This window comes from Panthera leo, chromosome E3 (assembly GCF_018350215.1).
Source record: "Panthera leo isolate Ple1 chromosome E3, P.leo_Ple1_pat1.1, whole genome shotgun sequence".
Taxonomy (NCBI): Eukaryota; Metazoa; Chordata; class Mammalia; order Carnivora; family Felidae; genus Panthera; species Panthera leo.
The window spans coordinates 31,451,339-31,463,695 of record NC_056694.1 but is presented as its reverse complement, the minus strand read 5'-3'; the positions used below and the strand labels follow the sequence as shown (position 1 = coordinate 31,463,695).

The 12,357-nt window shown below is 42.6% G+C and overlaps 1 protein-coding gene across 3 annotated transcripts in view; it reads right to left on the bottom strand.

Moving 5' to 3' along the window:
- Positions 1–12,357, bottom strand: part of GSPT1 (G1 to S phase transition 1) — a 38,703-nt gene that overhangs the window by 8,139 nt on the left and 18,207 nt on the right. For all 3 annotated transcript variants that reach the window (XM_042921235.1, XM_042921234.1, XM_042921233.1), the window contains exons 6-11: positions 8,987–9,064; positions 6,837–7,017; positions 6,052–6,206; positions 5,514–5,654; positions 4,340–4,433; positions 3,249–3,329 (exon numbers count right to left, since the gene is read on the bottom strand). In XM_042921235.1, coding sequence (XP_042777169.1) covers positions 3,249–3,329; positions 4,340–4,433; positions 5,514–5,654; positions 6,052–6,206; positions 6,837–7,017; positions 8,987–9,064 — 730 coding nt within the window. The remainder of the gene's footprint in view (positions 1–3,248; positions 3,330–4,339; positions 4,434–5,513; positions 5,655–6,051; positions 6,207–6,836; positions 7,018–8,986; positions 9,065–12,357) is intronic.

Sequence of the window (12,357 nt, the reverse complement as noted above, 5' to 3'; positions counted from 1 at the left end):
ACATTAAAAAAAAGAATACCGACTAATGGGTACAGGATTTCCTTCTGGGATGGTGAAAACGTTCTGGAACTTGACAGCGGTGACAGCTGTGAATGTACCAAATGTCACGAATGGTAAAACTGCCATCTCTTACCAGTTATTTAAAAAAGAGCATACCGGTGGGAAAAAGTGGGAAAAGCAATACCCACAAGCGTTGCCTTACTTTACTCCGTCTCTGCCCCTGGAGAGAATTCGTCTTTTTAAAACACATACCCCAAAACAAAACAACCTGGTGACGGCAGGTAAGGGGCGGCGAATCCAGAATGCACTCTTCCCCTCCGCGGCGGGCTGAACTCCAGTCTCCCCTCCCCGACCCAAAACGCTCTCCTTTCCCAGAAGGCAGCTTAGACCTTTTTGACAGCTGTCGAAATTCCTTCCAAGAAGTGAGATGGAGCCAGATTTATTAGCTAAAGTCTTTACGGTAACAGGACAAAAGGGCAGAAACCAGCAGTCCGACCGCACACAAACTAACAAGTACTGTCTGCTACTTTCTGTCCAATAATCCAGCGGGACAATCCCTCTCCCAAACACGCTCTTCTACGGCTTAACGCAATGAGGCCAGTCCAATCTTTAAATTAATCCAGTTTCAAAAATTAAGACAGAGGCCAACAAATTCTCTTGGTTTATGAAAGGTAAGGGGCACCTGGGCGGCTCAGTCGGTTAAGTGCCCGACTTCAGTTATAGCCACGATCTCATGGTTCCTGAGTTCGGGCCCCACATTGGGCTTGCTGCTGTCTACCTGTCAGCACAAAGGTTGCTTGGGATCCTCTGTCCCCCTCTCCCTGCCCCTCCCCTGCTTGTGCGGACTCTCAAAAAGTAAGGAAAAAAAAAAAGGCACTAAGGATTGTCTGCTCTAAATACCTCACCTAAGTGGAATCATACATCATTTATCCATTCACTTGGCACAAGGCCCCTGAGGCTCATCCATGCTGTAAGCCTATGTCAGAAAAGCTGAATGACAGTCCATTGTACGTACAGACGTTTCGTTTGTCTCCTCATCGGTCAATGGCCATGATCGGCTGCTTCTCCATTTCAGCTTTTGTAAGTGGTGCTGTGGATATCGGTTCTTGGTTCTTCGAGGTCTGCCTTCCTTTCTTTCGGGCACATGTCCTGAAGTGGAACTGCTGAATCGTGTAATTATTCTATTTTTAAAATGTGGAGCAAACATCGTTATGTTTTGGCATAGCCGCTGTGCACGCTTACATTCTCGCCAACAGCGTACGAGGGTTTTCCAATTTCTCCACACCCTCACCGACATCTGCTATTTGGGGTTTTGACGGTGGCCATCCTGACGGGTGCGAGGCGCCGTCTCGCTGTGGTTCCGATTTGCATTCCCCTGATGATCAGAGACGCTGAGATCTTCTTCAGGTGCCTGCTGACCAGCTGTACATCTTCGGAGACAGGTGTAAGACCCCTGCTCATTGTTTAGTCGATTCTTTTCTTTTTTTTTTTTGAGGACTTGGGTTTTGTTTTTTTTTTTTTTTAATTTTGAGAGACAGCAGAGCGTGAGCAGGGGAGGGGACAGAAGGAGACGGAGAGAATCTTCCGCAGGCTCCAAGCTCAGTGAGGAACCCAACCTGGGGCTCGATCCCATGATCCTGGGATCAGGGCCTGAGCCAAAATCAAGAGTTGGACACTCAACCAACTGAGCCAACCAGGCAGGCACCCCGTAGTTCTTGATATATTCTGGATTTAACCCTGTCTCAGATTAATGATATACAATTACTTTCTCCCATTTCGGAGGTTACCTCCCCATTAATTTTTTAATGTAAGATAGGCATCTGTGTCTTTTAAAATACTGAACTCTGTTCCACGGAGACTCAGCAGGACTAATGCGAACGGAGTTTTTAAGGCTTCCCTAACGGCCACAGCCCTGCTACAGCGACCTGCCCGGCAAGCAGCTCTAACGGGCCTACGAGGACGCCTCCCCAACGGCTAGGGCCTGGCACTAGGTCACTTGCTCACAGCAGACTGTACTTTTCTCTCTGTTGTGGTGGCACACTCATGAAGTTTACCTTTTTCAGCCACTTTCCATTGTACAATTCAGGGGCAGCCACTTGGCATTTCACAATATTGTACAACCATCACCAGTTATCTAGTTCCAGAACATCTTCATCACCCCAAAAGGCAACTGTGCCTTTCATTAACCAGTCACTCCCCATTCTCTGTCCCCTCACCTCTTGGAACCACCAATCTGCCTTCCATCACCACGACCAAACTACTCCTGTGACTGCTCTACGGATTTACAATGAGCACTATTTTCATTCGCTGTCCCTGACATTCAACTGCGGCGATAAATACCTTGGTAAAAGAGACCAGGAGAGGCTACTCCAGTCTCCAATGCATAAGGTATCAAGAAACCTCAAAGTACAATTTGTAAGGCGCCAATTATACCTAAACATTACAGTGGCAAGGGATACTTTTCCTAATTCACTGTGCCTAGAATAAGCATGGTGAAGAAATTCTCCCTTAAACCCAAAAAAATCTCTATTTGGAGGTTCTGACGGCTCAGGCCTACTTTCCTACACAAACATCTTTGGAGCTGGGAGAGAAGGCCGCTCTGGGAGGCAGGTAACAGTTCCTTAGTTACATGTCTGTCATTATCAGCAACTGAGCAGTCAGACGTAACACAAAGGAAGAATTCATGGGGGTTCTGCGTGCTTGAATGAAACCCTCTCCAACAGTAAACAACTTACAGAACGACAGGAAGAAAGAATTCACACGAGACTCATTTATGATTAAGGCAAACCCTCTTCTCTAAAAACAGGTAAGGAACACAGATGGGATACGTTATATTATAGTATCCAACATAACTATGTACAAGAAGAAAAAAAAAAAAAAAAAAAGGCCAATGATACCATGGTTAAACCTGACTTTTCATCCCTGGCTTGCTCGATAACCCAATGTGTTAAGAGCAACAAGTCACTTTAACCACTCCAGACCCCTACCCACCTCTTGTGAAAGAACAGAGGCAGAGCTGTCTTGATAAACCTTTTAGCTCTAACATGGTGCTGGCCCCTCCCCATCTGTCACTGGGTCACCGTAATACCACTTACTCTGTAGTAAACTGTGCACGTGACGTTAATAAAATGTAGTCATGGATTTTAAAAGTTTTCTTTTAACGGAAATCCCTAATTTTTTTTAAAAGTTCTAGCTCCTTGCTACTGTTTTCAAGACGAAATCCAAATAAGACCATTACTAATTCTTACCTTGTTTGGCATCATCACAAGCTGCTGGCCTTTACAAATAGATCCTGATTCCAGCTTTCCCAGGACCACGGTGCCCATATCCTGTTTAAATTTGAAATTAAAAACACGGAGTTGCAGACTTTTATTACTATTCTACAACAGTTCAACAACCCCAAGTGAAATCTTATGGGGCTTACTCATAAAAGAAAATCTATAGCTCAAGTGGCAGGATGCTTAGGACTAATCTTAAACACGGGACAGGTAACAAATACTCCATCCATATTGTTTGTCATCGGCACATGTACAGTGGTGACACTAAGAAGGGTGCCTCACATCTAAAAAAGCACGCTACTGGAAACAGCACAGAATTTTACACGTGAAGATCTGAATTATTTGTTTCAATTCACTCCGATTCTCTGAAAATCTGAGCCTGCTTCCTCATACAAAAAATTAGAAAAATACTCGTTCAAAAAATGTAGCATGGAGCTACTGACAGAATGAAGTATTTGAGGAGGGCAAAGCATGACATCGATAACACTTCAAAAGCGCGTTGCTGAGGCTGCGGTCCGACCAGCACTCACGTACTCTGCTCCCAGTATCTGGAAGGCTACTGGTCAGTATCCATCAACCGTAACGTGTAAATCCTCTGCCTCCAGCAGTTTTTCCTTGTATGACTTTCTCTCTAAAAAACGATTACTGGCTTAGTGGGGAACAGCTTAAATGAAGTAGGCTGGCTGATTAAATTGCGATCCATCTATATCACTAAACAACATATGGCCACTAAGGAAGACCTCCAGGGGCGCCTGGGTGGCTCAGTCAGTTAAGCCTCCGACCTGGGCTCAGGTCATGATCTCACAGTTCATGGGTTCGAGTCCCATGTTGGGCTCTACGCTCCCAGCTTGGAGCCTGGATCCCGCTTTGGATTCGGTGTCTGCCTCTCTCTCTCTGCCCTTCCCTCACTCCTTCTCAAAAAAAAGAAATAAACATTAAAAACAATAAAAAAGAGAGACATCTATGCTATGTTGTTAATTATCAGGACTGTTTCATAATGTAAAACACAAAACAATGATTTCACCTCCCATAAAACCCAATTTCTTGAACATTCAGGGTACCTTGTACTTATCCACAATTGGCAGCCTGATTGGTCCATCAACTGATCTATTGAAGTTTGGCAAATTATCCAAATACGGAATAAATGGCAAACCACTGAAAACATAATAATATCCATTAAAGAGCAGCAACATAAGTATTAAAATTTTAAGAAATTACAGGACTGTAACTTTATACAAAAAACAGTTCTAATAATACTTCCATTCTACCCACGTACTCGCTCATTCAACCAATTTATTATCCAGTTCATTTCCTTTATTCTTCAGAAAACGAAAAAAAATAGCTCTATAATATAGAATATATTATAATAAATATTATATAAATATAATAAAAAAGCTTCCTCATAAACTTAAGATTTAGAAAATATTTTATAGCAAATGGCCTAGTTTGTAATAAATTGGCTACATTCTGCTCCTTAATTTTTACGGACTTTTCCAGCTCTAAAATCAGGATTCTATAAAATCATTTCCTCTGTAATGCTACAGTGTATGAATTGGGAGGCTTCATACTGCCAAGACAGCAATGCTCCCCAAAGCGATCTACAGATTCAGCACACTCCCCATGAACATCCCAGCTGCCTTTTGGAACAAGGTGACAAGTTGATGTTAATGTTCGTGAAGATATTCAGGGGACCCAGAATAGCCAAAACCACCTTGGAAGAAAAAATAGTAATAGTAATACTAATAAAATTCAGAGACACTTCCCAATTTGAAAAACTCACAAAAGCTCAGTAATCAAGACTTTAACAAAAAAAAGGAACCCAAAATGCAGCAGACATCTAACTGTAAGAGCTAAAACCACAACAGGTTTCGAAGAAAATAGTGTGGCTCAGTCTTCATGCCTGAGTTAGGCAACGTTTTCCCAAGTATGTCCCCACAAGCACAACCAACAAAAGAAAACACAGACTGGATTTCATCAAAATTAAAACCTTTTGTGCTTCAAAGGACACCATCAAGAAAGGTGTCCCCGAGGAGAAAACATCTGCACATCATTTATCTGATAAAGGACTTCTACTCGGTACATAAAGAACTCTCCCAACTCAATTAACAAAAAGACCACACGATTACCAAATGGGCAAAGGTCATGGTGTTTTTGAAGCCGAAGTCAGAGAAAGTATTTACTGAGATTACTTATAAAGACATAAATTTTTTCTCAACAGAAGAAAAGGTTACTTACGTGTACCAAGGGCAGAAATCTGACTGCTCTTTAAGATTTGCTCCAGTCAGTCCTGAGCAGGGCATAAAGTGGATGTCCTTTTTGGGATTGAAGCCAACTTTTTTCAAAAATGGCACTAGTTTCTCTTTGCATTCTTCGTATCTATGAATATTTATAAATAACTCCATTATAATAGGAAACAAGTGAACTCCAGTTTCATCATTAAACACATCAAGGTTAAAAAAATTTTTAATGTTTATTTATACTTTTGAGAGAGACAGAGACAGAGCACGAGAGGGGGAGAGGCAAGAGGAAGACAGAATCCAAAGCGGGTTCCAGGCTCCGAGCTGTCAGCACAGAGCCCGAGGCAGGGCTTGAACTCACGAACCGCGACATCGTGACCTGAGCCAAAGCCGGACATTTAACCCACCGAGCCACCCAGGCGCCCCCAACAGATGAAGGTTTCAGAAAAACCGCAGGGGCAAACAGCACTCGGTCGCAAAGCCACCCTCTGTCCCGCTAAGATGCCCGTTCAGACCAGGAAGACGGCAAAGCTCACCTCTCGCTGCTCCAGTTCACTGTCGGGTCATCCATCTTATTAATGAGCACGATCAAGTGCTTCACACCTGCCGTCTTTGCCAACATCGCGTGTTCCCTCGTCTGTCCGCCCTTCTCAAATCCAGTTTCAAACTCTCCCTTCCTAGCAGAGATGACCTATTCCAAGAAATGCGAGAGTTTACTCTTACACATTCACGTCTACCCTCCGAGTAACGGGGTATCTTTCCTTTCAGTTTTATCAAAGCTTTTTGCAAGAAAATAAAAATAAGTGAGTTATACCATGCATGCTTTTGAACATCCCGATATCTAGATGGCTGAAGATTTTGGTACATGTTTGTACTGATCCCCTAATTTTCCAAAATCTAGCGCGCCTTTATAATTGACAATTCACACCTGCATGTGACTTAGTGCCGGCACACGGACAAAGCGAACGACCCTGCAAAATGCCCAAAGGCCTTGAGAAAACAGATCATTTCTTACTCAGTTTTGTACCCACTGCACACGGGAAATATGCAAAACGGATCAGGCATGACACTGAGCAGACACTAAGTTCTGACACGGTCATAGATAGGAGTGACTGCAGAGAAAAGGTGAAACGCTGTTTTCCTACGTGAATCCAATTACAAAGATTGCTTGAGAGCAGGTGAGACAAAAGTGACGTCTGTGACCGGAGGCTACGGCTCGCTGCAACCTGAGTTCTAGCTGTTCGAGGGTAAAATCAAAACACTTCACAACGAAGCAGGGCTGCTACCAAATACACAGGTGGACCGGAAAGGTCTTTCTTACCAGGACAGCCAAATCAGCTTGAGAAGCGCCACCAATCATGTTTGGGACAAAACTCTTGTGGCCAGGGGCGTCCAGGATCGTGAAATGCTTCTTTTCTGTTTCAAAATAGGCACGGCCCACTTCAACTGTTTTACCCTTGTCTCGTTCTTCCTGATTCGTGTCTAAGGCCCAAGACAAGTACCTGAAGTAATTTAGAAGAGTAATGTCACTAAGAACATATGAGTTTTTAAGATATTCTTCTACCGCTAAAGGTATAATGAGGACATCCAGCTTTATGTCCAGAATACAACATTTAAATCGTGAACAGGACAGCAGCGCCTGGCTGGCTCAGTTAGTGGATTGTGCGACTCTTGATCTCGGGGTTGTGAACTGGAGCCCCACGTTGGGTATGGAGATTACTTAAAAATTTTAAAAATCAAAAAAAAAAAAAAAAAAAAAAAAAAAAAAATCACGGGGCGCCTGGGTGGCTCAGTCATTCGGCATCTGACTTTAGCTCAGGTCACGATCTCATTATTTATGAGCCTGAGACCCACACAGGGTGATGAGCCCTGCTTTTTTTCTCTGTCTCCCCGTCTCTCCTTCCGCCCGTCCTGGGATTCTTTCTGTCTCTGCCTCTGGCTCACTTGTGCGCTCGCTCTCAAAAAAAAAAAAAAAAAAAAGAATAGGACTGGGTAGAAATGAAAATTGATAGAATAAAACTTTTATTATTGTGATTCAAACATTTATAGCTTTTACAAATATCCAGGCAATTACAGGTATCCCGATTTTTGAAAGTTCACGTTATGCCACTTTGCTTTTACAAACAACCTACCTTAGTACCTGTTCTTACAAACTGAAAGATACTCAAAGAGGATTTTTTTTTTTTTTTTTTTTAACGAAAAAAAGTGAAAAGCAAAACTAGCGTTCAGCGTTTGTTCTGCAGCGAAGGGCGAGACACGGCACTGAGCGGCCAGGGCGACACCACGCGCTTCTGCCCCAGGAGCCTCTCAGCATCTCTGCGTCAAGCTGTCGCAGCTTTGAACTGTGTCTGCGCATCTGGGCTGTATCGCCATTTATTGTGTGTATCCGTTAGCACAGATGAGTCCTGAGGTATCAGAAAAGCCCGAGAGATTATCCTCTGAGTCTGGGAATGCTCAAAAAATGTTTTCCAGGTAAACTGATGACCATTGCTTCTTTGCTTCATGCCATTTTGGCTTACAAAAGATTTGAAAGGAATGTTCTACTTTTGGATATACAGGGGAAAACCCGTATATATATTCTATAAGCAAAGAGTATTTATGGAAACAAGCTGACTACACAGAAAGGCTACTTAGTACCAATGCCAATATCACTGTGAGTTTTTATAATCGCCTGGCACCAAGTATAATACAAGTAACGCTATCTAGGGATATTTTTCAAAAGTGAAAGCCGCGAACAACCATCTGGGAGCAATGGTTACCTGCTAAAAATTATTCTGGTATTTCTTTGCCATGTGAAAACAATTTATGTAAGTTCAAAGCATTCATAATAGTGCATATTAATTTAGATAACTCATCATCTGTATTTCATAGTAGGTAATCCATTTTTAGTACAACATTGATAAAGATCTTTTCCCTTAATACAGAATAATTAAAAAACAAAACAAAAACCATGAATGTCCCAGGTAAACCTGAACTTTTAAAAGAAAGGTAAGATTAGAAGGAAAAAAAAAAACTGACCCTTTCTCTCACCACTCAAAGGCAAGCACTGTCAATAATTCTGTCCACTCTTTTTTCTTTCCAGGGTTTAATTTACGTCGTTACTGATCACATCCTAAGTAAGATCATGTCACCTGCTTTCTCCCCAAATTCCACTGCAACTTGAGTTCGATTTCTGGTTATTACCAATTCTATAAATGCAGTTTTTTTAGTGGTTAGGTAATGACCCCGTCAAATGGATGGTTTAGAATTTATCCCACGAGTCTATTACTGACACTTGGAAGTTCCCAGGCTCCCTGTGTAGGCTCCGAAGTCATCCGGAGCCAATACACTGTGCAGTATGAGGGCAAAGGACACCTCTCCCGTATTATGACACCATCTCAGACCTCATGCGCTTATATCACAGGAGACTAGAGAAGCAGTAGGCAGGGTTTCCTTCAAAGTAATTTATCGTGCCGTCAAGGTATACTATACCAGGTTTCTCTGTTTTTTTCTTTAGCTTCTCTTTCATATTTCTCAAGTGTCCTTTTGTCAACCATTCCAGTCAAATACCTGCAATCAAAGAAAACAAAAGTAAACATTCCATTGCTCATAAATTACTCAGAGAAGTTTAGGAAAACTCTAAAGGTCTTTAGGGGAATTTCAACCCCAGAAAACAGCTATTTTAAAATAAAGGAACCACTGATGGATGCTCAAGCCGTGGAACGTTTCAGAGGAAAAGATATTTACATAGTCTCAAATTATCTCCCCACACTTAAAGGGGAAAAATAATAACTTTACAGTGGAGAATCCAGGCAGACAACACATGAACCAAGTAATCCTGGCTAATATGACCAGGAGTAGAGAAAACACACTAAAGGGTGCCTGGGTGGCTCAGTCGGTTAGGTGTCCAACTCTTGATTTCGGCTCAGGTCATAATCCCAGGGTGGTGGGATCGAGCCCCCTATCAGGCTCCACACTGAGCGTGAAGCCTGCTTGGGATTTTCTCTCTCTCTGCCCTTCCCCCGCCCCCCGCCCATGCTCTCTAAAATTAAAAAATTAAAAAAAAAAAAAGAATAAAACAAAATAGTTGAAAAAAGAAAACCCATCGAATACTGACATGAGGCACCGACAGGATGCTGAGAAGAGCACAACATCCCGTGTGAGATTCTTGCCCAAATGTACGGCCACAATCTAAATGTGAAAAAGTATCAGTTGAACCCATACTGAAGACCGTCCTAAACAGCACCCTTCAAATGATGAAGTCATGGGAGACCAGAACGAGGCAATGTCACAAGCTGGAGGAGACAAAGATGGGAAACTGGCGGACGGAACAACTGAACGCAACGTGGAATTCTAGAACCGAAAACGCCACGTGGGGAGAAACCGGTAAAATTCAAGAGCCAGAGTTTAGTTAATAGGATTATTACAGCAATGCGAACTTCCGAGTTTAAGGACTGTACCATGGTTATTTAACAACGTTCACGTAGGGCAGGCTGAAAGAAAGTTATATGGGAACTCGGTACTATTCCTTTGTAAACTTCTAAGTCTAAACTTATTTCAGAATCAACATTTTTTCAAGGGCAAATAGAAATACTACATAAAAGAAAATAATTCTAACAGTGTTGCTCAGGCAATTCAGTCTTATTAATACATTTCAACATTCAATACTTAAAAATACTGTCAAAGTAAGATTATAATTTTAAATTTTTTTTTTTAACGTTTATTTATTTTTGAGACAGAGAGACAGAGCATGAATGGGGGAGGGGCAGAGAGAGAGGGAGACACGGAACTGGAAGCAGGCTCCAGGCTCTGAGCCATCAGCCCAGAGCCTGACGCGGGGCTCGAACTCACGGTCCATGAGATCATGACCTGAGCTGAAGTCGGACGCTCAACCGACTGAGCCACCCAGGTGCCCCAGTAAGATTATAATTTTAAAACAATTCCTTAGTAATACTGAACTGCTTCCCTGGACTCAATCCAAACCAAAGCCTTCCTCTGAGCTCTCACCTCTGTGTTCTCTGCAGTCGTCTACAGTGCACGCTCCTAACCAGTTGAGCACAGAATCCTAGTGAAATACCCGTGAAAATTACAGCCCATAAGCAAGAAATATACATTCTCCTAAGACACAAAATCAAACAGGCCCATCACTTCCATCCATTGATGGAAGGATCTCTATTTATTACCCTATTTTAAAGCGTGTTGTAGACTTTTTCAGAAGGTGGCCAAGATTACCAATAAGATTACTAAATAATGAAGATATGCCCTTGAGATCCTCTGATGGATGACACGGTTTAAAGAAAAGGGGTCTAATGTAGGAGGGATTAAAACTGTAAAACCTTTTTTTTTTTTTTTTAACGTTTTATTTATTTTTGAGACAGAGAGAAACAGAGCATGAACGGGGGAGGGGCAGAGAGAGAGGGAGACACAGAATCGGAAGCAGGCTCCAGGTTCTGAGCCATCAGCCCAGAGCCCGACGCGGGGCTCGAACTCACAGTCCGCAAGATCGTGACCTGAGCTGAAGTCGGATGCTTAACCGACTGAGCCACCCAGGCGCCCCTAAAACCTTTTTTAAAAAAGGGGGGCGCCTGGGTGGCTCAGTCGGTAAAGCGTCCGACTTCAGCTCAGGTCATGATCTCATAGTCTGTGGGTTAGAGCCCCTCATTGGGCTCTGTGCTGACACCCCAGAGCCTGGATCCTGCTTCGGATTCTGTGTCTCTCTCTGCCTCTCCTTCCTCGGCTCACACTCTGTCTCCTTCTCTCAAAAATGAATAAACATTAAAAAAGTTTTTAATATAATTAAAAACAACAACAATAATAATCTCTATCCCAAACCCTGAGTTCAAGAATCAAATTCTCTAAAAAAAAAAAAAAAAAAAAGGAGTCACATGCTCCACCAACAGAGCCAGCCAGGTGCCCCCAAATTCTAAGACCTGTTACTTAAAACAATTTTTCAGGGGTGCCTGGGTGGCTCAATCAGTTAAGTGTCTGAACTCTTGGTCTCGACTCACGTCATGCGATCCAGGTTAGTGAGAGAGAGCCCCATGTCAGGCTCTGCACTGGCAGCACAGAACCTGCTTAGGATTCTCTCTCTCCTCTGTCTGCCCCTTCCCCACTTGTGTGCTCTCTCTCTCTCTCAAAATGAATAAACTTTAAAAATAAAATTTTCAATACTAGAATATATTGTAAAGGTCAACCATGATGTTTGCATACTTACACAGCTTCTACATATGACAAAAAGTTATCTTAGCATGTGAGCCAGATTACCTGTCTTTGATTAATCCACCTAGGATTTAAGAGCTGATGAATATGGAAAAATGAGATCCCCCTGCCCAAGTACCCGATTTAAGTGCTGGTTTTCATTATTCCCAAGAAAATGATATTCAAAGCAAACTAAGATTGCCTATAATCTAGGGTTCTATTTTAGTTTTTATTTTAAAAAATGTAAAAGACAGCATTCAGAAACACACTTAGTTAATGTTCTATGAGAGTGGGACAGTGATAAAAGAATTCTAGGGAATGCCTAAAATCCATCAGAAAATACTAACGATTGGGGCGCCTGAGTGGCCCAGTCAGTTAAACGGTCGACTTCGGCTCAGGTCATGATCTCACTGCTCATGGGTTCGGGCCCCGAGCTGGGCTCTGTGCTGACAGCTTGCAGCTTGGAGCTTGGAGCCTGCTTCAGACTGTCTGCGTCTGTCTGCCCCTCCCCCGCTCAACCTAGGTCTGTATCTCTCTCAAATATAAATAAACATTAAAAAAAATTTAGAAAATACTAACTGATCACACTGCAGAAATTCCTTCTTAATTAACATCAGCTTTCCTTACAGGTAATGTCTTTGTAACTTTTTCAGGTGACCTGTTTG